The sequence below is a fragment of the Montipora foliosa genome, chromosome 5, assembly GCF_036669935.1.
Source record: "Montipora foliosa isolate CH-2021 chromosome 5, ASM3666993v2, whole genome shotgun sequence".
NCBI classification, from domain to species: Eukaryota; Metazoa; Cnidaria; class Anthozoa; order Scleractinia; family Acroporidae; genus Montipora; species Montipora foliosa.
Genome location: NC_090873.1, coordinates 33094419 through 33119591, shown reverse-complemented (window position 1 = coordinate 33119591; position 25173 = coordinate 33094419). Strand labels below are relative to the sequence as shown.

The 25173-nt window shown below is 41.8% G+C and overlaps 3 protein-coding genes and 3 pseudogenes across 3 annotated transcripts in view; 3 read left to right on the top strand and 3 right to left on the bottom strand.

Moving 5' to 3' along the window:
- The window catches only part of LOC138002627 (neurochondrin-like), a gene marked incomplete at its 5' end in the record, with an annotated part of 58229 nt that extends 46954 nt beyond the window's left edge, over positions 1–11275 (top strand). Inside the window, 2 exons of the mRNA XM_068848632.1 lie at positions 9951–10086; positions 11146–11275. The remainder of the gene's footprint in view (positions 1–9950; positions 10087–11145) is intronic.
- LOC138002625 (uncharacterized) lies at positions 701–10409 on the bottom strand (annotated as a pseudogene).
- Positions 10436–12300, top strand: LOC138002624 (uncharacterized; annotated as a pseudogene).
- Positions 12005–13669, top strand: LOC138002623 (golgin subfamily A member 4-like). Its single transcript, XM_068848629.1, has 2 exons — positions 12005–12022; positions 12827–13669. Exons 1-2 carry the CDS (start codon positions 12005–12007, stop codon positions 13667–13669), a joined length of 861 nt encoding a protein of 286 aa, XP_068704730.1.
- Positions 13670–16645: 2976 nt separating this feature from the next.
- On the bottom strand, positions 16646–18064 carry LOC138002621 (uncharacterized). Its single transcript, XM_068848628.1, has one exon. It carries the CDS (start codon positions 18062–18064, stop codon positions 16646–16648), a length of 1419 nt encoding a protein of 472 aa, XP_068704729.1.
- A 2970-nt stretch (positions 18065–21034) lies between these two features.
- Positions 21035–21804, bottom strand: LOC138002620 (acyl-CoA desaturase-like; annotated as a pseudogene).
- Between the last annotated feature and the right edge of the window lie 3369 nt (positions 21805–25173).

The following is a 25173-nucleotide window of genomic DNA, read 5'->3' as shown; positions in this document are numbered from 1 at the left end:
GTTCACTCAATGGGTTCAAAAACAAATATTAAAGAAGACTCAAAGCAAGTGTACATAACACAATGGTCAGGGAAATGTGAAAAAATGTGTTTTCTCTCACCTCCAAACACAAGATCATCAATTGTCGCGTGCATCATTCAACTTTGTCTAATGACATCACACATCAAACACGCACTTTCATTGGTCCCTACTAAAATCTCTACCTTACACTACATACACTTACCTTACACTTTTCACAACACGATTGAGAATTTTCAATAACTTTGTGTGGCATTATCCCCGCAAGCTTTGCGGGTTCGCTCGGCTTGCTCGTTGGCAATAAATAAATCTACTTGATACACTTTGTTACTTAGATAAACATTGGGAAGAGTCAATAGTATTGTCAACTTCATGCCTTAAAGAGGCTGCAAAGTTATCTACCTCTGGAAATGGGTTGATATTACATGTTGTGATGACTTCTTTTACTATTTTATCAACAGCTGTCAATCCTTTTCTCACTTCCTTTCTCCGTGCTTCTGCTTTAATTCGATTCCTCTGTATTTCCACTAGACGTTCTTGGGCTGTGTTGAAGAGGATTGATTTAACCCTGTCCTTGTCGTCCTCAGTGGTGACCCTGTCATAAAAAATAAAGGAATCAATCAAGAAAAACAGAAAAATAAACCCGACCATCATTTGTAAGGAAAAATGGAGGACTGGCTTTTTATGTGAGATTCCGATGGAATTCAATACATGCTTTGATCTGTGCTAAGGTGGTCAAGTGGCGATCGGTCTGGCGCAGAGGTACACTGTGGTAGCCGTTCCAGGCATCCGTGACTGTTTTCCATGTGTCTTTGGGGATACGACGTGCCAGGTGGAAGGGTGTCTCCGTAGCGAATGTCTCACAGGGGGAGCCATCATGCTTTCGTGTGATAACCATGCGGTGGCACCACGTCACGGGTTCGCCATATTGCACGCATTCTATGACACCAAGAGCCTCGTCGTGTAGGAGGTCTTCGTACACTCGTTGCTGCCAGTGTAGGAGCACTGGGGCCGGGGTGTGGCTTGCTTTTGGGGTGGCAGTAGGTTCAACGTGAATCTCAATCGGTGGCCCCTCCATGCTCGGTAATGCCCGGTGCGGGCACGTGTTAAATGTTGAGGAGGCGTATCTGTCAAGTAACCACGCTTTCATTCGTCTGTTGTTTTCTGGAGTGCAGGGGAACGGCAACTCGGAGGGACGTGGTGGTGTAGCGTCACGTTGAGGGCATGAGCACGTGGTCTCATGTGGGTCACTTGTGGCGGTGCAGCCACCATTAATAGACCGCACAGCATTAATGAGAGGTGGCATACGGTTGGTATCCACGGCGTCAGAGTGTCTGGTGTGGCACCCCTCCTTAGGCATGTTCGCCGTTGTGAGTGATGCGAAGTCCTTGGAGAGGATGCCAAGGTTGAGCAACGAGTTGTATGATAAGTACATGGCTTGGACGGAGCATCTGACGTAAACCATGGAGCGGCACGAGGTCACCTCACCATTGTGGAGCTTCGTGGTGAGCTTGGCGAAGAATGCGCCCTCGATAGAAATGGGAGAGCGGTTGGCGGCTGACAAGCCAAGACGAACGGGTAGTAGGTCGTCGCGCGAGAACCCGCACGCTAAGAAGTCTTTCATCGACCACAAGTCAGATTGTGCGCCAGTGTCGGCGATGGCTGAGATCTCTGCATGAGTGTTTGAGGTGCGGTTGGGCGTACGATATCTGGCCTGGGCTGAGGTGTCAATGGAGATAGTGATTGGGACTCTGGGGTGGTCTCTGAGGTGTGCCCGTGTCCACTCGCCCTTAGTAAAGATGTGGTGGTCAAGTGTTACTGGTGCGCATCTACCGACGATGCCATGTCTGGCTGGAACATGTTTGCGGCGACGTCGCCGGCGGGCAGTGCTAGAAGTAAATGAGGCAACTTGGGATATCGGGTCTGATTCAACGGCCTGACTGGTGGGCTGGGGGCGTAAGCTGTAGGGGCTTCCTGCGGCGGCGAACCCTATAGCAATTGAGGCACACTGTATGGGGTTTGGTGTTCCAGCCCCGGGTCCCCTCCGTAAAAATCTTGAAGAGGTTTTTGCAATCTGGGCATGCCACTTGTTTGGCCTGATCTGCTCGAGACGGGGTTTCCGAAGGGGGCTCTTTCAGTGGTTCCTGTTAGTGCTTGAATGACGAGACAGCAGACAGGGTTGATGACGGGAGGGCGTTCCGTGCCATCTCCTTGTTTTCCACCAGGGCAATGGCGTCATTAACGGGGGTCTGAAGAACATTCTTGGTCCCAAGAACTTCACGGCAGATGTCTGGGTCGGATATCCCATCAAGGAGGACATCTCGTATGACATGGTCTGTGTAGTCGACCTTTTTCCCACATTCACACTGTGTACTAAAGGCACAGGTTTCGGCTTTCCCACGAATCCTTGCTGTAAATGCGCGGAACGGTTCGTCCCTTTCCTGACGTAGTTGCAGTAGCTCGGTGCGTAGGACACCAGTTGCAACTGGTATTACTCCGAGGGAACGCATGGCAGCAAGCAGGTCTGGTAGAGTGTTGGAAGTGGCATGTGGGTTGGCTTTTAGGAGACTGTCACCAAGCTCATTTTCTGGGCATTGAAACAACTGGGAGGGTGCAGATTGATCATCGATGCCTGAACCAGTACGGAAAACTTCCCAGCGGCGTGTGAACACGTTCCATTCCACTGTCGAGACGCCAATGTTTACTTTGGGCCGTTCGAGTTTTGGACCACGAGGAACGGGTGGAAGCGAAGGACCAGTTGTGTTAAGCAATGTGCACTGATGGGCCAAGCCGTGGTTTGCCAGGAGAGCAATGGCGAGGGCCTCGGAGACGTCATCGGTCTTGAAATCGCACGTGGGGATTGTACAAGTGATGACTACAATGGTTCCTTCATGAAGAAACAGCCTTCTCGATGAACAAAATTAACTTTAATGCCAACGATGAAGGAACCATTCTACAATCGAATAGGAACGCAAAAATGACAATACAATACAAGTGGACTTAACTAGTAAAATGAAGACACTTACAAGAACTCCGTAAGGTGAGAAATGACAAGCAAGTCCTTAAGATAGTTCGCAGAGTCTTAAGAAACACAAAACATGGCCGACTCGTTTGGCCGAGAATATGATTCCCCTTCAGCGGGTTTACTGAAGAAGAGTCCTGTTATCATGTTGGCTGGCGCGAAACTCTGCAAAGGAAGTCAGGAAAAATGTTTTTGCATTAGTAAAGCCTCAACAAAACCATTGTTCGATTTAAGAATTGAAGAATGAAAACGTTTGTTTCTTAAATTCAATGATAATTTTAAAAAGCTGTTAGCGAATGTACAAGCAGAGATGATGCCTTTGTACGTTTGAAAATGTTGCTTTTGAATTCAATGATAACGATAATACTAATGAGACTAAAAATTGTAGGGCATTTTTCATTCATCGTCTTCATTCATTATTTTGGCCAAAGTGACAATTCTTCTTCTTCACAGTCAAGGGCTTGATATCCGTGCTGATAGGTGATCACCAAGCCAAGCCTAACAGGCTTATAAAATACCAGCTTGTAATCTTTGTGGGCTTCTTTGGTCCACACTTGATCTTCTTTAGGAGCGCGGACGATTTTGTGTGTCTGTGTGCCACAGATTTTGCATGGTGAATTGCAATTCATTTAAAGTGTTTTCACGCAACACTTGGTAATTGAGTTGCTTCATCCTCTCTACGGTCATTGAAAATCTTCCCTTTCTCACACAATAGCTGTAAGTCTTGTGTCTTCCCGAGCAAGACTCGGTGATGAAATCCCCCATTGGTTAATTCATCCCCCAAATAATCGCCCAGCACAGGTTCTACTTCTTTGAGGGAATGGACGATGATCACACTGTCTGTGTCAAAAGACGAGACCGTTTGTTCAATGGTTCCAGGGCTTCATAAAGCCGCAAGTGTGCAGAGCAAGGCAGTAAAAAAGGCACAAAGATGTTCAGATTGGGAGAGACATTTTTCTTCCTCACGATGGACTTCCATGCATTGTTCATAGATACAGCTGACGTATCGGGCATCATGCCAATCAGAATCTATGAACTGGCAGAAGGCTTGAGGCTCTATTAATTCTTTCACTTGCAGTTTGTTGACTTGCTGTCCAAGTTTCCACTGTGTCAAATTTAACATCAGTTTAGCCAGGGAATGCTGTCCAGGGTTCACAGCAATCTTCTCATACTCTAATGCAATATCTTCTTTTACTTGGAACTGGGCAAGGTAGAGTTGTTTGTTTTCCTCCGTGTTGTACCATGTGGACCAGTTGGAAGCTTCCGTTCTCAGTTTGAGCCAGTAGTTGACAATTAATTATTCATGAGGGCAACAGCCAATAACTTAGGCATATTTAAGTTACATGCATGAACCCTGATACCCAGTGAACACTCAAATGAAAATTTTAAGGGTTTTGATTTGAGATCAATAATTAATACATGGTTAACAACAATTCCAAAAATTCATATGTTGCCTGTGTTAGACTTGCTGTTTTTTCGTTTTTTGCTTATTACTCCGTAACAGCGTAATACCGTTTTTTTCTTTTCTTCACTTCGCAACAGCGTCATACCCTTTTTTGTTTCTTTTCACTTGCAACCTTTTTTTATCAGCCACTTGGTTAGGGAGGGTAGGGAGACAACGGAAAGGGCAGCAATGGGATTTTCCTTCCTTTGCTTTACGGAGTCTTCAGTGTCGTGAGTTTTTAAACGTCTCTTCGATCCATGAAATGTACCAAATGTACGAACAGGGGTACATGTCTGTCCTTTTGCTTTTCCGGCTTAAAATGTCCATCGTAATAGCGTAGTAATGTGCTGTTGAACAATCACATATTGGCGTAGTTGTGTAATTTGAAAAACATCGAGCTTGACAAAGCCCGTACATTTACTCTGTAAGATGTTCATCATAACAGGCTACGTGCACGTTGTTGGTTAACAAAAGCGTAACATCGTGTTCACACTCTCGTACATCGTGCATCTTTTGCGTATATCGTGCAAAGTGGATCGTACATCATGCGTCGCTAAAGAAGTATCGTGTATAGCGGATGGTGTGCATCATGCGTCGAGAAAGAGGTATCGTGTATAATGCATCGTGCATCGTGTGTCAATTGAAGGATAGCTGTCGGGCAAATCGGTATTGTTTATCGTATTTTTCTGACATGCATGTAAATCTAGCGTGCAAATTTATAAATTAGCTTTTACTGTATATCGCATTTGAGGACCTGTAGGGAAAATTATGTGGGACATTTTCCTTAAATATGTCCTGCCTTTGTTTCGTGACAATCGTTTATTAAAGATAATTGCTTGTCCTTAAAAGTCGTGAGCTACAATATTTACTGCGGAAAAATCGGCCTGAATAGAAAAAACATATTGGGTAGAAGTAGACTTGTGGCTGGCAGCCGTATTTGCAGTGCACTTAAGGTTATTATTTGTTGTTTAAGTTCATTGAAATGTAATGATTTTGCCCCCAGGCCAGGCTGAACGCATGCAAATGTCTGATTATTTAAAATGCTTCTAAATAGCTGATGTCTCACCTCTTTTTCTAGTTTCTGAACCTTCCGAAGCAAGCTGTTAATAAACGGCGAAGGTGAGACTGAAAGTGTGGGGTGAAAAATTCAGTGGTTTGAAGTATATGCAAAGGTAATGACATCTTAGTAGGTGAAGCATAAACTTGAAAACTCCGGATATCTGTCACAGGGATCATTTCAACAGCTCTGAGCGAACCATTGTTCATTTCGCGGTGTTGCCATGACATCATTGATTACGGAAAACGATTATGCTGTTGTTTATCACCGTGTTTACGCAAAATAGATACCAACCCACGATCACGCTCCCTACTAAGCGGCAAAAAAAAAAAGAACGCCAAGCACAAGCCATCGCCGAAGTAGGGGTCTTGACATCCCCAAACAGGTAGAGCCCTCTGCTTTATGACATATGTCTGACCCAGAAACTGTTTGACACTTTTCTTAGGTCAGGGGCACCCAACTGGAATATAGTTCAAAACCACTTAAACATAGCATTGTCAAACGTATTTTAGTATTTAAGCAGTAGCTATAGGCATATTTTTATCCCCTAAAAATTTTCTATCTGTTCGGATTTCCTAGCTGAAAGACTAGTGATCCGAAAATTATAGGGATCAAAACTTACCTTTTCGAAAATTTCCGCCAGAAAAAAGGCTCCCGAAAAATTTAGGTGACCTTTTTAGGGTAAAAATCTGTTTAAAATGGGCAATTATACCATTTTTCAGATGTTCGAAAATCCTAGGACAGGCAGGCAAGCAAGATATTTTACAAAAAATGCTCCAAAAATTCTAGATCTCAAATCGTCTTCCGAACACATATTTTCCGAAAATTGACGTTGGGTGCCCCTGTTAGGTGTGCACATAAATCGATAAATATGCAATTCTGTTTGGTTTCTCAACCCACTACCGGTAGTAACGAGTGGTGATATGATCCAGGCACTAATTTTTGTCATCTTTCAGATATTTTAATGATATGTTTGTGTTCACGTTTATGGGGAATGAACCTATCATTAAAGACCCATTAACACTTTCACTTGTCAAATGATTTCTGTCCTTAACTTGTGTGATATCTTTTACTCGTAACTTACTAACACTATCCAACTAGCAAATATCAAACAATATAATACACATTAAAATAACTTGGTAAAATACAATAAAATGCAGCGCCCTTTTTTGTCTCTTCGGTTAAGTGATCTACTTTGTCTGCTTTGCCTTTGTTCGTTTCTGCCCCCTTATATAATTGTTGACACCTTCGCAAGCCTCTGACCATTTCTTCTTTTTATCTTCTTCCTCCAGACATGGGTAAATTTCAAAAAAATACTGTTTTTTTTTTCTATTCTAACGGGGTCTAAAGGTTCCTTTCCCTTTGCCCCGCTAACATTTTTGTTTTTTATCTCTTCGTCCTTAAAAAGCTTTTTGAATAGCTGAACAGCAAAATTCGTCTCTGAGAAAGCTTTATCTTTTAACTTGACTAACGTATCCATATCGATGTCAATTACTTTTGAAAATTCACCCATTTCAGAGTGAGCTGCAGATGCCACGCAATCCCTTAAATCGTTCGTGTTTATGGTTACAGTTTGATTTCCTTGGTGGGGTTGTTCAGGGAGATCAAAGGAAAAAACGGGGCTCACATTTTGGTGGGAAACGTTCTGGCTACATTCCAGAGATATCTCCAGCTGGGGTTGTTCAGGTATGCCCGGGGTATACATGGTCAATGACGCTTCATGTTTTTTTGGAGACATCATGGGGGGTCAAATTAAGAACCGGGTTTACGATTGAGAATAGATCTTCGATGCTTCGCATCATTTCGCGTTGGGATCTTTCAATCGAATTAATTTTGATGAGGATCTCATTTGTCACGGCGAGGCTCTGATGTAACAGTGTCATAACATGACTATTTGAAACATCAACCATCACGCTTTCACTGTTTGTTTCATCAGCCTTTTCGCTTGCTTCAACGATTCTGTCCACCGTAGTTTTAATTTCTTTCTCACTCTCCTGTTCCGAGCCCGAGTCTTCAAACATGGCCGTGACTCTTTTTTTGTTATTCTGATCGTCAATGTTCCATGCTTGATGCTGCGAAGTAAGAACACGTTATGATATTAAAACCTAATGAAAAACAAACTTATCCCCCTCAAGTTGACAGCTGATGATGGCAATTTTACTTCCCGCAAGCCTAGCCACAAACGAAATTTATTCTTTGGAGATCTGGGGTCCCAATACCGTTTTAATCATCACATCACGTATTCTTATTCCGGAATAGGGTCAATCGAACATGCCCTAAGTGAATGATCATGACACGCGTACACACAGTCGTATCGCTCGTGGGAAACCTGAACCCTTACAATGCGCTCTCGTAATTAGCGTTTTTAGGTACTCGTCCGTAATGTAGCCCCCTAACATAACGAAAAATAAAAAGCGAAATACATGAAATCTTTTTACAGGGTGATGTTTTATTTCTGCCGCCAATAAATAGGACCTTTACGGAAGTTAGCCGGAGTTAACAAGAATAGGGAGTTTAAGAAACGACGACGGCTACGGCAACAACAACGCCAAAAAGCAGTAATATTATTGGTTAAAAGAACCAAAATGATCGTGCTGCAAGCGCGGCACGCTTTTTTCAACATTTCTCCTCTGTACTCGTCAAAATTACTACGTGAAGTTACCAAATTTAAGGTTTTGACGACAACGTGGACAAACTAGCTACAGTGAGTCTTTCAGTCTCGCTCTTTACTTCAAATCCGTCCGTACTAATCCAGTGACAGGCCACTTAATAGAAACAAGATTGAATAATCCCGAAATGCTTAGAATATCTCAAAGTTATATTTTGAAGTGACGTTTTCGTCACCGTAGCCGTCGTGCTTTCTTAAACTCCCTAATAATCTGTACACTACTGTTAGTGAGAAAAACGAGCAATTACCTTTACCGGAGGTTTTGGAATATGCTGTGACGTATCCTCGTCCCTTTGGATACTTGCAACCATTTTAAAGGACTTGGGATCTTTCAAAAACTCTCTTTCCTTTTCGAGAAGAACCATTGCATCATCTGTTGAGAGCAAAGAATAAGGACGGATGAAAATCTACCTTTTGGACAAATGCATATAAATGTATTGGAAAAAAATAAAACTCTGTAATCAAAAACTCAGAATACTACATTGTACACATGGCACATGTATTGAGAAAAAGGTGACCGAGAAAGAATGAAATGAGCTTACCATGTAAGTACAAAATCTGGCAGCTGTGTAGATCGTTTTCATCGTTCCACCACGCCTGGACCTCTTTGCCAACTGCAATTTCACTTCGCTCACTTTTATCTTCGAAACAGCGAGGCGGCTTACTCTTCCATCTTTCCACTGAGGTAGAGCCTTTGACGGGAGTTTTGTTTGCTGACGACAAGACATATTAATCCTTTTTTCGACCCAGCGAGTTGAAGATAAAATGCATTTCGGGTGTTATGTTTCTGTACTTTTACACCTTAAAATACGTGCCTTGCCGACCATTACTGACGTGTCAAGTCAGAGCAGTAAAATGTGATCCAACAACTCCGGATTCGGCATCCACGCCAAAAATTCCCACCCCTATATCCGCTGTTTTAGTGTCCCTCCCGTAAATGACAATGATTTTGGTTAAGTTTTTATTCTAATCTTTTCAAGTTACATACGAGTGTCCAAGCTTGACGTACAAGTTTTTAAATGGTCCCATATTCAGTGTAGTGTCAATTTTACCACCCATTTCCAGCATTTCAGCTGCTACCAAGAACACTACAAACATCACCACATACTTAAAAGTGTAATTGGAGGCAATCATCTTTTCATATGAGCGTGATCTGATTGTTACTTGACACACGTTTTATTTATGGATAGCTTCGATAAGCATTTCAAACAATAAACACTTCTGCCGCTAATTATTTACCATGCACTTTCGGAAAAAGGTTTAATCCTTTCCGCTTCTTGTGTACGTGATGGGTGGGGGGGGGGGGTGAAAATCTAAAGTAAGATTTTTCAATAAAATATATGATGTTTATGCAAAAGGCACGTGTGGAAAGTTGCAATACTGTATTTACTCAATTAAACGCCGCGGCGTTTGTTCAAGGACGACGTTTATTTAAATCATTTACAACAATTAAGGTGGTTCCTTATATTATGGAAAACAGCAACATCTTCAAAGTTCCAGAGGAAGCTTGGCTTCGTTATGCCGGTAAAATTCTTGGCCTTAACAATGCAACTGCACATTGGGAAAATTCTGAAGAAAGAGCTTCAAAGTATGGCCACTTCGAACTTAAAAAACAGCTTCATACAATAAAATACATTTCCAAGAATAGTTTAGATCACCGAGTTGTAATTTGTATTCTTCTGATTGGGTGCGGCGTTTATTTGAAGGCCGCGTTTATTGGTACTTTTCCTTCCATCTGCAGTAAATCGAGTAAATATGGTATGTGCTGGTAATGGCGGCTTTCTCAATCCGACTTAAAGAAGCGGTGGTCGAGAACTTTGTTGACCAAGAGCATCTCCTCAAGAGCTTGAAGTGTGACCTTCAGCACTGAAATAAAGGTAATTGGGAAAACTGAATACCACTGTTGCAACAGTACTACTATTCATTTAACAGTAGTTCTGCCTGTATGGGGCCACTCAATTGGCAAAAATATAAGTTATAAATTCCTACCTTGGTAAGTGTTAAAGAACTGTGCCCTAAAAGGATGCCTTTTCGTATCGTGTGGATCTGTTGGCTCGTGCTCTGCATACAAGGTCATTGCACCCTCTAGATCGCGAACGCCTTCCTTTAGGTGTTTGAGGGCATCCAAAGCCTCGTCCAGCGGTTGCAATTCATCTTCTGACGAACTATCGTGCCAGTTCTCTTTCGCTGCAAGATCCATGTTTCCCGTGTCGTCAGATAGTTCATATGGTATGTTCTTTAAATCGCTGGTGGAAATTGTTCATGGATGAACGTGATGTGGAAAAAGGTTTTGGTGAAAGGTCTTACTTAATCGCATGACAGGTCGAATTCCTGACCGGAATTGATGTTAATGCACAAGCATTATTCCCACTGACACAATTATAAATAGGGTCGTGCCCTATACACTTCGTAAACGACTTGCATGAAAAAGTTTAAATAGTCAGTTGTGACTGTATTAAGAGGATTCCACTGTATAATTGAATTGTTATATATTTAAATGAAATAAATTAATAACTTACTTTTCCAACTTCATTTGGAGAAACAAGTTATAATTGTGCAATTTTGAATTTATATACAGGAGAAAAGAATGCATACTGTGCATTTTACCTTTTGACACACCCATCCGAAAAATTGGTTTTTGCCCTGAGCGGGACTCGAACCCACGCCTCCCTGATTACTAGTCGGGCATGCTAAGCCACTACACCATCAAGGCTACCACGCTGGCAACGCAGCAGATTAATGAGATGACTTAGCCGCGTGGGTATCCCTAGGGCCCAACTTTCCTTCACTTGAGTGTGTATCCTACACCTTTTATTTGCCTCGAAATTTGTAGCTTTCATGTGTTCTAAACCCTGTGTGGGATTTTAGAGGCAAGGATAAAAATACACTGTGTATGAAATATGTTAATCTACTTATTTTTTTCGTTCATGTTTTAGAGTTAAAAATCTAAAGGAGGCAGAGAATTGCTGCACTGGTGGAGCAGCCAAGAAACTGGTAGGGCTACCACAGGAGTTAGCGGAGAAGATTGACATGGAAGTTAATGGAGGCAACAAAGTTAAAGTGCTACGAATTGTCAAGAATGGACAAGTGTTTTACTCTAAGGAGTATACCAGAATGGTAAAGAGAAATGCCTATGTTGTCTTGTTTGCATGCGGCAAGGTTGGAGAGGTCGAGTATTTTGTGTGGGATAAGCAGTCTGGTATCACATTGGCAGTCTTTGGGAGAAGTACAGCCGGACCTCCAGAATCCATTCTTCTTTAGTGAGGCTGGTCATCACACATTAAGGATGAAGCAAGAAAGGTATAAATAAATTTGAATATTAGAAATTATAATGAAAGCAGTTGAAGTCATCATCAGAACTGACTTCTTCAAAGCTTGTCATTTTATACTACTAGTAAATTTTTATACCAGACCTACAAAACATAAAACAATTTTGTTGATAGCTGACTCAGAGAAGAACAACAAGTAAACTTCAGAGCTGTTATTACTGAAGTGTGACTTGCACTTTTCACTTGCATAAAAATAAGTAATATTTGTTAGGAGGTCCAGTAACTGGGACATTTAAGAAGTTAAGTTATAAGAAGGATCTTAGTTTGTACACTTCTCACTACTAATAACAAGTCTTGTTTTAAAAAATATTTTCAAATCAGAGTTTCAAGTAAAACGAATTGAAGAAATCAAGGAAAAGGTGTTATTTCTCGATGGGAACGGTGACCACCTCTGTCTTGTCCGTGTGCCAAATGTGTGCAGATGATCCACAACTATTGAAACTCTGACAAAAAATGTTTTGTGAGAATGACAATAGCAAAACAAGTAATGGCAATCAGTCACAAAGACAGAGCAAGCAGCAATGAAGATTAGCGAAGTACCTGTAATTATTGTTACACATGTTGTGTACCAAGGAACAGTTGATGAATGTTTTATGAATTTGGCATCACAAACGCTTTATGAACCTGGAATCCAAGAACACTTTGAGGATTGTAACTAGGTTAGATATGAGTACATTGCAGTAATTGGAATTTTTTGTTTAACATATATATATATTTGACTGCTGCTTAGGGAGGAAATGCATATTAATGTAAAAAATTACTGAAGGCTTAGTTTGAATAATAAATTTAGGAATTCCAAGTTCTGACAAAACTGGAATCTTCCTTTGCCAGAAATTCCCAGTAATTCCAAGCTTTTCAGATCAGAGGTTATTTGCATAATTGGGAATTTTTAAGAATTCCTAGGAATTTCCAGAAAACTGGGAATTCATTTTGCAAGGGGAGCTCGGTTGTCACTCAGGTTAACTCCGAAAAGTCACAAAAAGCCGATCAAGACCAAGGGTACGAGATAACACTAAATACATACAAAGAAAACCTCACACGAGTGACCACTGAATGCAATCTCATCTCCGATGAAAAACAAAAAATAGAAGAGGAGTATGCACGTTATCAGGCCGAGTGCTACGAAGGATTTTTGGATTTGGGTGCAGAAATAGAGTGTCTTAATAATGATATTAAACAAACAAGAACTCGTAACAAGGAACTAGAATGAACGGACAAAGATCGAGAGTCTCTTTGTGCAGAGGAAAAACTCTAGTATGAAGCCAATCAGCGGATTCTTCAAAATCAGGTAGGAGAATGTCAGAATCAACTGCATCTAGTCGAGCAGAACCTCGATCAAAAAACCAAAGAATATCATCAATTACTCAAAGAGCACGAAAATACACAAATCGAATGGCAAAAACAAGTGGATTCGTTTAACATACAACTCGATGAAGCAACACCTAGCCGTCTCGCAGAGATCCGCTTGGAACGCGATCAGTTGACACGCAACACTAGCGAGTTGGAAGCTCGGTTGCGGCACTTGCAAGAGATTCACGAAGAAAAAGACCGATTGGCGTCTCTCAACGAACAACTGACAAGACAATTAGAAGAACTTCGAGAGGCTCGAGTTGCCGATGGCCAGACCATGAAACAACTACAACGTCACGTGGCGCATCTCGAAAACGAACTAAGAACGGCTAATTTGTCCATGGAATACCAAGATGATGCACCACAGTTTGAAGAGGACTACTTCCAAGGTGCGTCAAAAACGTCTCGCCTACCCCAGATACCATCGATGCAAAATTCAAGAGAAATGGAAAAGCGCTTACAAGACCTGGGAAATTTGATTGCTAATAGAGAGTTAAAATTGATCCAACTCGACGAAAACGTACCTGACCACGAAAGTCACTTGTTGACTCTTGGAGAGCGCATAGAAGAAGCCGAAAGGATTTTAGCGGAATTGCATGACCAGTTGTATGGTTCACAGATTGATATCCATCCTGGTTCGTGGGACGAAGATCAGATTAGCGACGTCACCACGCCACCGACATCACCTCTGTTAGAAGAGATTACACTCGATCAATGGAAGGAGCGATTTCCGATGATGAAGCGCACATCATGCTACGACAATACAAAGCGTGGGTACTAGCATTCCAAGAAACTGAGGCTGTTCGTTGTAATTTTGAAAAACTCGATGGTCTCTTAGATCCACGCGCGAAATTCTGTCACCGCGAACATTTGAACAATATCGTGAGACAAACCATAGCTTTCGTTGTGGCCTTACGAAGTGAAACGCCAATAAATAACAAACGGCTTGTCAATGATTTGCAACAGTTCGATAACCTTCAGCGTCTCGCCATTCAAGCTGAGAAATACGCTCTCGACAAAACGTTTCGCTTGGCAACTGTGTGCGAGTTTGTTATTCTAGATATTCAACATATTCCGTACGAGGGTGCCGTTTTACAGAGGTACTGTGAATTGATCATAGAATTTGCAATGTCGGTGACATTTTCCTGGCGTACTTCCGCTATGCAACAGAGGCAGCGTTTGGTGGTCACTGAGTCTCTTCTCGCTGTGGACAACCCGACTGCCGTCGTCGTAAGATTTGAGGATTCCCCATTTCAGACCTTTCATAGGATCGAGTTGTTCAAGGGGTTGGCATCGCATTTGGTCGAAACGGGTCGAGCGGTAACTATACATGTCCTAGTAGAGGTTGACCGGCTTCCGTAGACACCTCGAGAGAACCTTGTAATGGTATTCGAAGGTGAAATTCCTGCCTTTGTTCCACTGAGTTGGGTGGAGGAATATTTGAACCAGGTAACGAATGTGGTGCCCGAATTGATAACATTTCGTTTGACGAAACAATTAACGACATGCACCCAGAATATACATACTTACAGATGCAAGTTTTGTCGTCGTCGCTGACGGTGCTTGCGGTGGGACAAAAGAATGCGTGGGTCATCGTCGACCCTAGTCATTTGGTTGAAGGAAACCATATGAAAAATTCCAGAGGATGCAGGATCGCTGGAGTACTACGTTTACCACAAGGTAAAGTTCACAGCGAAGAGCACGGATTTGCGGTCATGCAAACCTTTGAGTGAGATTAAATATTGAAGTGACTCGGACAAGAGACAGTGCACTTTCAAGCACCATTTTAAATGTCTATTTTATCCTTGAAAGTCTATCATCGCTCATTCATAAAAGTAAATTCATTATCGCAAGTGTTGATTCCGACAAAAAAGATGATGAGCGCAACTTCAACGTTTTCGGTAGCATTCCTTCGCGTTTATTTTCATGGCTTCGCAGCCTATTGGGGAATACAGTGTGTGGATATATGTAATATATGCAATTGAGTAAAGAGAAAGAGAAGACAATTGATTTCATGGAATCTTTATTGGAGAAAGGGTTGGTTATCCGGTCCCCGTCATAAAACGACTATTACCTTACGCCATCTTATGTTCTAAAAGCTTAACAATTTTAGGACATAAGATAACGTTGGGGGTATCATCTGTTGACGACACAGACTCATTGTTGCCGGAATGAAAAGAAAGTCAATGATATGAAGTGTGATAAGGGAATTTGAAAAAAAGGAATTTGACATTTATGTAGTAAGACACGTATCTCTCGACCATCTTCTTTTACCCGGGAAATATCCAACCTACGTGATTACGAAGCGTGTTACCTCTCCACCGGTGATGGGAGTCGTATGTCTCTTGAACAATTAGAATATATATATATTTTTTAAAGTTTTTTTGAAGAATTATTGAAGTTAATGATGGTGTTAAAGTGGTTACAGGAGTTAGCGTTAGCACTTAGTGTCAAGAGGCCTAGCAATAAAAGTTGATAGCCATAAATGATTCTGTGTTAAATTGTTGTCACCAAGAAATATAGTTGGAACGTTTTCTGTTTTCAGAAAGAAAAAAAGGAACTAGACTTTCGAGAAACTATTTGGTTTTAACCGTTAAGGTTGTGACCAGTTCTTTTCTTTAAGAATAGACACTTTTGATCTAAAGTGATTTATTGCGAGGCTTCTTGAACTCTTTTACTTGTGGATATGTAAGTTTGTTATTGACGCTTTGAAAACAAAGGTATTGGGCTTGTTGTTCTTGCTTTGATGGGCTCTAATTCGTCTTCTCGGTTGCCTGCAATCACGTTTGATGTGACCAGTTTGACCACAGTTAAAGCATCTTCGTGGGCGAGGATTTTGTTGATGGTTCACTCTTATGCTAGGCGATCTTTGTCGCGAACGTTGTCTTACTGTTTCAGTAATACTTGATCTATTGTATTCGTGGTATCTGTTCCTTTCTGATGTATGACGTGATCTTGAGTTGTTTTCCAGCGTCCTTGATGTATGGGATGAAGATCTTGATGGTTTGTGTGTGTTTGATAGTGATGCTGAATGTGATTTTGTTTCCTTGCGGCTGTGGTGATGTCTTGAACGTGTGTTATTTGATTGATGTGTGCTTTTTTTGTACTTGGATGATATGTGGAGAGAGCGCAATCTACGTGCATATGATGATCGCGATGATGACGAAGATGATGAGTCGGAAGATGGTGAACGCGTTTGTTTTCTTTTATTGTTTGTGTGATTTGTGGCAGATTTTGAAGATAGAGGTTGTTTTCCTTTATGTTGTGATGTTGTGTTTGGTATGGAAGTGTTGTAGGTTGTGTTGTGTGAAGTGGTAGGCGGAATGTCTTTCGGATCGTCGATATTGGTAACTGGTATCATGTTCACATCTTCAGTAGTGTTGGCCGTGGACGAATCTATCAAGGATAATGTATCTGTTCTTGTACATACATCTCCCAAAGTACTGATGCTGGCGGCAGTGTCATATTCGTTTTCAGAGATATGCAGGATGTCCTCTTCTCTCTGCTGGTCCATATCACTGTTCAATGCGTCAAGTGACGACATCTGAAAGTTCAATTTGTCAGTGATATTAACTGCATACCATTTGTTTGTCATATGTATTCAATTTGCATTTATGTGTTTATCTATATCTTTCGATCAATTATAGCTATTTGATTAATGAATAAAGTGACGGTCGTTTTCAGCTGCGAGTAGTAGGGGTTTCATTGTACAAGTTTTTTTTATGTTTCTTCATATGTAACTCCATAATTGGCCAGGTCATCCATCTTGTATATCGAACCCTTTATTGGCCATTACATCATCTCCAGGGGAAAGCAATTTGTACAGTCCACTGGCCATTGTGAGCTCTTTGTCGGAAATGCTACCAGTATACAACTCACTCATGAATGACACCACTCCCGAAGGACTAATTCCTACCAGTCCTTTCATGGTCGTTGTTCCTTTGTATGATGAGTAACTGGCCGAATTGAGGTCAAGGGCTGAAGGGGACTGCATACGGAACTCCACAGCATCAATGATAACAACCGTTTTGGGATAGAGCTCTTTAAACATTTTGGGCATTTTCTCCTGCAACGAGCTTCTTTTTGGGAAAGACACAAACCCTTCAAACTCTTTGTGTAGAAAATGTATCCAGGCATGGAAGATAGTAGACACCGTGGACTGTGAAATTCCAAATCTGTGACCAAGATCTTTTTCAAACAGTCCAAGACGGAGTCTCATTATCACTAGGGTAAACTCTTCAAATATGGAAAGAGATTTTGGTCTTCCAATGATACTCTCCTCCCTGTCTTTCTTTTTATACTGACCATAAATAATTCCAGAAGCGGAATCCTTTATCATGTTATAGCACAACATAAAGGTATCCCAATTTGGGAATCCCGTATAAAATGCAATATTGCTATCTTCCTTGTGCTTAGTTATATCAAATACAGGGTGATTTAATTTGTAATTGTCCTGTCGTAGAGACTTATTTTCAATTTTAACAGACTCAAGCTCGTCCTCCATCTGCTTAAGTTTCAACTTCAGTTCCTCTAAATTATATCTCAATTCTTTGTTTTCTGCGTTGAGTTGTTCATGATCAGATTCTTGGTGTGATAGGAGGTTCACATTCTCTTCATTCGAACTACAAGCATCGATAGAATGATTGTCAGAATACTCTGGATGGGGAACAATGTTATCAGTAGTATCATATCTCAATTCTTTGTTTTCTGCTTTGAGTTGGTCATGATCAGATTCTTGGTGTGATAGGAGGTCCACATTCTCTTCATTCGAACTACAAGCATTGATAGAATGATTGACAGAATACTCTGGATGGGGAACAATATTATCAGTATCATCTCTGGTCGAGAGAATTTCTTCCAATTCAGGTTTTCCTTCACTCTTTGCCCTCTTAACTAAATCTTCCTGGCTTATCCTGGATAAAGTTCTCTGTTTGCTGTGTCCCTTGGTCCAAGGAAAGATACTTGGTAGGTGATTGCGGCTCAGCTTCTCACCCGCTTCGAAATGCGCGGAATAAATCCGAGTGTTACCCGACTTTAACTTTAGGTTCTTATTTCTCATCAACACTACATATTTCTTCTGCAATTTGCTGTCCTTTGGGATGCGGTAAAAAGACAGATTAGGTGAATTTCTAAAGTTGTTGGTGCAAAGAGGCACACAACAATTCACGGGCTTCATGTTCAAAAATTCCAACATGGCAATATTTGTCTACCCAAACGATCCCAGTATGCGCTGCATGTCGCAATTCATCCCCATCTTCCTCACGTTTCTGAAATTGGCTATCGGGTGACGTCACCTTGAATTCCAGGCCAATAAAACGCACTCTGGATCTTGTCTGTTGTTTTCTTGATGCCCATACGACCGCCCATGATCGATCTGTGAGCTACTTCCATTATGGGGCGTCTCAATTTCTCAGGTACCATAACTTGTTTAAGCGGTTTACCACCGTTCACGTAAGGATGCTTGTATAAGCGGTACAGTACTCCAGATTTTTCTTCAAAGGAAATCTCTGCCTGACCCTTCACGAGCGCATCGTCTCGATCCCAGTACTTACACAGACTCTCATCTTCACGCTGCATCTGCTTGAGTTTCTCTCTATCCACAATAGGGTTGTGACGGGTACTAGGCACCTTCAAAGTCGTGCGTTCATCCTTTTTCCTAGCTTGGCTTCGGGTAGTCACTGCACAAGCCTCTTGCCAACTGGGGTCTGGATTTTGTGCGTCCCTTTCATCACGTACATTACCAATAATTAGGTCGTAGGTAGGATCTGAAAGGCACTGCACTTCTACATGACCCTTAAGATAAGGCGTATCAACATAAATTCTTGCTATAGGCACTTTCCTCGCTGTGTTGTCAATAAGCAACATGACGTTAAAATCTCCCATGAACTGATCCTCGGCGACAAGGTCCTTCTTGACTACAACTCCACTGCAACCGGTATCTCTGAAAACGTCGACAGTCTTCTCTCCAACTCTGCCTTTTACAACTGGCATCTTACTTCTTACTCCACTTAAGGGTTCAACACAGGCATTACTTAGCAACGGAACTTTCTTGCCACAGGCTAACAGAAGCTGATCATTTTGGATACACGATTTGACTTCCTCCGGGGTAGCGTTAAGATCTGGTGACTTAACCAAACAGCCAGCACTAACTTGACCACGTTGCACAGGGTTACCATCTTTACCTTGGCCTCCTGACTTCCGTCCACCTGATCGACAGCTCCTCGCCTCATGACCTTGCTTGCCACATAGGAAACACTTTCTTGCTAGAGTTGGGCAGTTAATTGCTTTGTGTCCGGGGGCATTACATTTGTAACACTGAAGAGCTGTTGTATCACTCTGTGCATTCTTTGTTTCTTCCGCCCTGGACTGTACTAACGGCTTCTTAATCGCAGCGCTAAACAAGTGCTTTCCATGAGCTTCCAAGTATTGATCAGGGATTTTCGCTATCTGGTCAAGCGTTTCCGGGGCTCTTTCACGAAGGTGAATAGCTAACTCTTTTGGACAAGAGTCAATAAACTATTCTTCTACAATTTGATCTTTCAGGCCTTCAAAAGAACGTTCAGTATGCGACAGTTCCAACCACCGCAACAAGTATCTCTACAGTCGCACTATAACCTGGTCTGGGCTCTCATCCACTTCTGGCTTTGATGCTCTAAATTTACGGCAATAACCATCCTCCATAAGGTCATATCCCTTCATCAAAGCTATCTTTACTCGGTCATAATCTTGGGCTGCTTCCTCAGATAACCACGAACAAACTCCTAGTGCACGTTCAGACAAAAGAGCACTAAGTTTCAAAGCCCATCCTGTCCTCTCCCATTTAGCTGTCGCTGCAAATCTTTCAAATCTTTGTAAATAAGCATCCAAGTCGTCCTTGCCATCGACAAATGAGGGAGGCTTGGGTGTCTTGGCCCTATCCTCTCTCACTTCAGGACGCCCGTCAGCATTCTCCACAGCCAAACGTGCAGCTCATGTTCTCTTTTTGCCGCTTCAATAGCCTCTTTCTGTTTCAACAGCTCGGCTTCCATCTCCAATTTTCTCAGTTTGCGTTCTTGTCGCCTAGTTTCTCTATCTTCGTCTTCTCTTCTTTTATCTTCTTTAAGTAATCGACGTCTCTCTTCCTTTTCTTCTTCAAACCGCCTACGCTTTTCTTCTCTTTCCTCTTCCAATTCTCTACGTTTTTCTTGTTTTTCTTCCTCTAACTTTTGTTGCTTCTCTACAAACTCGAGCAGCTTTGCTCCTTCCAATCCGAATTCTTTTCCCATCTGCAAAAGCTTTTCCATTTCCATAGCAGTATTTCACAGCAAAAACACAATATACTCTCTTGTACAGTTCTCCTTACTTTAGATGTAACTCCTTCTTGAATTGTCCTTTCCTGGTTTCTGTAGTCGGCAAACAAATGAATTCCTCTCCCGGACAGGCCCCCAATGTTACGAGTTCAAATGTTTTGAGGAAAGGTAGTTTACAAACTAAACTGAACGCAGGGTTGTCGGAACAACAGCAAGAAGATTTATTCCAAAGTGAACCTAGTTTCCACGAAGTAAAACTCTTAACAACACGTACTTGACAAACTTACACGGCCTCCGCCAACTTGAATAAACACTGTTTCTGTCACACTTGACTAAACACGGCTAACGCCCACTCTCTTCACTTGTAAAAAACTAATTAAAAAACACTCCGCTTGGACTCGTCTACTTATATACTCTCACAATAAGCTTCTAGAACTTTCTAAAATGGTAATCAATCTAATTATAGAAAGATTACAAAATAAACCGATTTAGAAACGCTTACGCACAAACCTAAAAATAAACAAACTACGAACTCTCGCGAAGCCTCTAGAAAGTAACGTTAGTCACGCAATGCTATTTTTGGTAACACCTTGCCAATCGGAAAACAATGAAAAACAAGGTGAGCATTTGGGACGATAAAAAGGGTAAAAAAAGCAAGGTGACACATGCTAACACCAACCCGTTGTGGCCAACACATCACGCATGCGCACAACCATTTCACCCGGTCAATTAGCAGCATCAGCATGGCGTAGCTAACATACCAGGCGGGTGTTTTACTTGACACACCGGGCTGGTGCTAGCGTAAGTCTATTTGCTTTTTTTTGCTTTTTTCACCGATAAAAAGGAAGCGGCTAGTCTTAGGCATACCACGTAATAACTCTGATCAATGATTACCTTTTCTGGAACATGACGATTTTGTCCTCGTACAAATCGCTCAGATCAGATTGTTTTCCTTTCGTTATGACGTCGGGGTGTTTTTTCATCAATAACCAACCAACATGTGAAAAGAAGAATCCTCTCTTACCATTGTGCGGGTCTGCATCGGTTTCAGAATACTTGTGATGAATGCAGTGATCCCTCGCCCATTCAAAGATGGAATTTTGTGCTGCCATGCGATTGAATAGCATTAATAACAATCTGAAAGGCCACATGGCTTTGTACGACTGGTGCGACCAGAATCTGTGGGATCCACAAGTGACTCCAAGACCTCCGAAAAAGTAGCAAAGCCAGGTCCAGATCCAGGTCCGCGGCTTTGCCGAGGGCAGTAGATAAATCGCGTATAACGCCATAAGATGCATCATCCCCATATAAGCAACGTTTGACCACACGATTTGTTGCTCGGGGCGTTTTCTTGCATCCTCTGAAGTTTTCTTTTCATATTGAATCGCTTCTGTCTCTGACATTTTTCTACAACGAAGAACAGAATTAAATAAGAATTGGAAAATGGTTTCATAGACATTTACAGTTCCACCACACTTCTTAAAATATGTTTTCCATTATACGTTTTCTAATTGCAGGATATCTCATGGGTTAGAGTGATGTTCAACCCTCGGGTTTTTTTAGTCTTCTTTTTGTTTCATTATTTGCATGCAATAATGATTCGTTCCGAATGTCAATTCGTATCCACAATTTCGTTATAAGACTTTCCTATATTCTCCAAAAATTGAATTAAAATATTATTATAATAATAATAACAATAATATTTAAAGCATTTTATTATAAAACGTCGCGTATGAAGCGAATTGCGTCATTACATTACATAACAATAAACCTGTTAAAATAACAACTTGTCAACTTGATGGGAACTGGGCATTACATTTTAAAATTACTGTGAATTTACATATTTTGCACTTTTAAATTACTCTGAATTTACAGCCTTCAATTTCGATATGATAGATACTTTACTACATATAATTAATAACTTGGAAAATATCCTGCTAGAGACCATGAGCTTTAAGCACACGTGGGGGAAGAAACGTTTCTTAAAGCGCTCTGTTTTACATTTCATCAGCGATGGTCCATCGTTAAAGCGTAGGGAGCGGCAGTGCGCACGCCCCCGAGTTGGTGGCATAAGATGGTGAAGGCGTGATCCGTGCTCCTTGATCATTTCAAAAGTTTTCACACACAATAGGTCGTGCGCACAGAGGCGTGCAGCCGGACAGCATCCAAGCGTCTTCGTAGAGGGAGGCAGGAAGAATGATGCGTAACGCACGTTTTTGCACTCTCTCGATTCTTTCTGAGAGTTAGACAGAGAGAGAGAGGAATGCCACACAGGGCAACAGTACTCCAGATCTCAAAGGAGATCGCGTGGAGGTGCGCCACTGCGCTTTAGCACCCGTAATATATGCAGTTGATTTGAGGCCATGCCTACGATTTCGTTCACACGAGAATCACATTTTAGGTTACTCTGAATAATGACTCCAGGAACTTTGTGGCCTTCGGTGGTTTCAAGTTCATTGCCATTCACAACTAGAGCTGGTGGAAAATGTTTAATATGGCGGCGAAAATGGACCCTCAGCTCCTTAAATTTCTTAGGACTGAGTTTCATGTTGTTTTTTGTCAGCGCAAGATTTGAGTACGTCAAGCTCAGATTGAAGCATTGACGTCGCACGCCGGCACAACTTCTAAGATAGTCACGTTATCGATGTACTTCCAGTAAGAAGAACGCGGAGATGCCAATTTTAGATCGTTTATCATGATGTCGAACAATATGGGGCCGATTTTAGTCCGTTGAGGTACCCCAGCGTTAACAGGGAGCCATTGAAAGGTACTCTGACCGATCTTGATGCATTGCCTCCACTCTGTTAGAAAACTTTATATCCATGGAATTATAGAGGGACGTACGCCCAACTCTTTAAGCTTGGTGATCTCTATAATATAGTTGATCCTGTCAGAGGCCTTGCTAAAATCTCAGAAACAAGCCCTTAGATAGCAGCCAGTATTCTCTAGCTCAGAGAGCCAATTGTGTATTAGATCGAGTAGGCAATAAGTGGTGGAAGATCCTTTGAGGCTACCAAATTGGCCAGCATCAATATACTCACCAAAATCTTCGACCATCCAGGTGATCACAAAGTCCTCCAGGACTTTACATAGAATAGGTGTTAGGGAAATAGGTCGGATACAATACTTCCGCAAGCGCTTTAGCTGCCCCGCGGTATAGCAAACTCTCCTTCCTTTCACAGCCGCCTGGATAGTGGGACCAGGTAATGGATGGACATCACCACAAACCAAGATATAAATGTCAAGGCCGAACGCCTGGTCTGCTGCTGGTACAGCGATTGTCGTTTTGCCATGCTTGTTCCACTGAACAACAGGATATTTCACGGGATGACAACGGTATTTAGCCCTCCGGCAGATGGTATTTTGGCCACAAAATGCGTAGATTAAGTATTTATCATGGCCCTGATGGACTTGGGTTTCGATAAAATATATTAGGAAGACAGCAAAAAATGGTAAGATTGGCCAGCTTATAAAAAGCGTGGCAAGCCGCCATGGGAGCCCAATACCACCTTGACGAGTCTTCTAACGTCCATCAACCCAACAACGCTAATCACCTTACAGGCAGCTAATTGTATTTGAAAATAAAGCATTTTCAGTGTCCGCTAAAGAGGAAGCGGTTTTTCAAGACCCGACTGAATTTCGTCCAGTGTGTTTGCAACCGAAATATTTCTGGACCTGAAATTTTAAGTACACGCAAACGGAAAACATTTCGAAATACAATCAGTTTCTTCGTGTTCTAAGGTCTTAAGCCCAGCATTTTCCTTCCAGTAATCAAGCATGCAGCTTTGTTGCGAAACAAAGTTATTTTCCCTTAAAAGACAGTTTTTGCAAAATCTCTTGTTCTCTGTCGCACTCGAAGCTAAACTCATCACTAGATCCTTGAGGCTCAATAATCATGATTAGTGCCGGAAAATTGGACCTACATTTGCAGAATGCGACGAAACGCAGCCTACTCCTCAGTCTAAGTCGAAACTGAGTAATTAATGTAACAACGATTTCAGCCAGGTTTCTCCGTAGTGAAGGGGCTGTCTTCTCTTTCCTCTTCCAATTGTCTACGTTTTTCTTGTTTTTCTTCCTCTAACTTTTGTTGCTTCTCTACAAACTCGAGCAGCTTTGCTCCTTCCAATCCGAATTCTTTTCCCATCTGCAAAAGCTTTTCCATTTCCATAGCAGTATTTCACAGCAAAAACACAATATACTCTCTTGTACAGTTCTCCTTACTTTAGATGTAACTCCTTCTTGAATTGTCCTTTCCTGGTTTCTGTAGTCGGCAAACAAATGAATTCCTCTCCCGGACAGGCCCCCAATGTTACGAGTTCAAATGTTTTGAGGAAAGGTAGTTTGCAAACTAAACTGAACGCAGGGTTGTCGGAACAACAACAAGAAGATTTATTCCAAAGTGAACCTAGTTTCCACGAAGTAAAACTCTTAACAACACGTACTTGACAAACTTACACGGCCTCCGCCAACTTGAATAAACACTGTTTCTGTCACACTTGACTAAACACGGCTAACGCCCACTCTCTTCACTTGTAAAAAACTAATTAAAAAACACTCCGCTTGGACTCGTCTACTTATATACTCTCACAATAAGCTTCTAGAACTTTCTAAAATGGTAATCAATCTAATTATAGAAAGATTACAAAATAAACCGATTTAGAAACGCTTACGCACAAACCTAAAAATAAACAAACTACGAACTCTCGCGAAGCCTCTAGAAAGTAACGTTAGTCATGCAATGCTATTTTTGGTAACACCTTGCCAATCGGAAAACAATGAAAAACAAGGTGAGCATTTGGGACGATAAAAAGGGTAAAAAAAGCAAGGTGACACATGCTAACACCAACCCGTTGTGGCCAACACATCACGCATGCGCACAACCATTTCACCCGGTCAATTAGCAGCATCAGCATGGCGTAGCTAACATACCAGGCGGGTGTTTTACTTGACACACCGGGCTGGTGCTAGCGTAAGTCTATTTGCTTTTTTTTGCTTT

Excerpts from the sequence above, each read along its gene's own strand:
- LOC138002621 (XM_068848628.1), bottom strand. The coding sequence starts at position 18,064 with ATGAAGCCCGTGAATTGTTGTGTGCCTCTTTGCACCAACAACTTTAGA.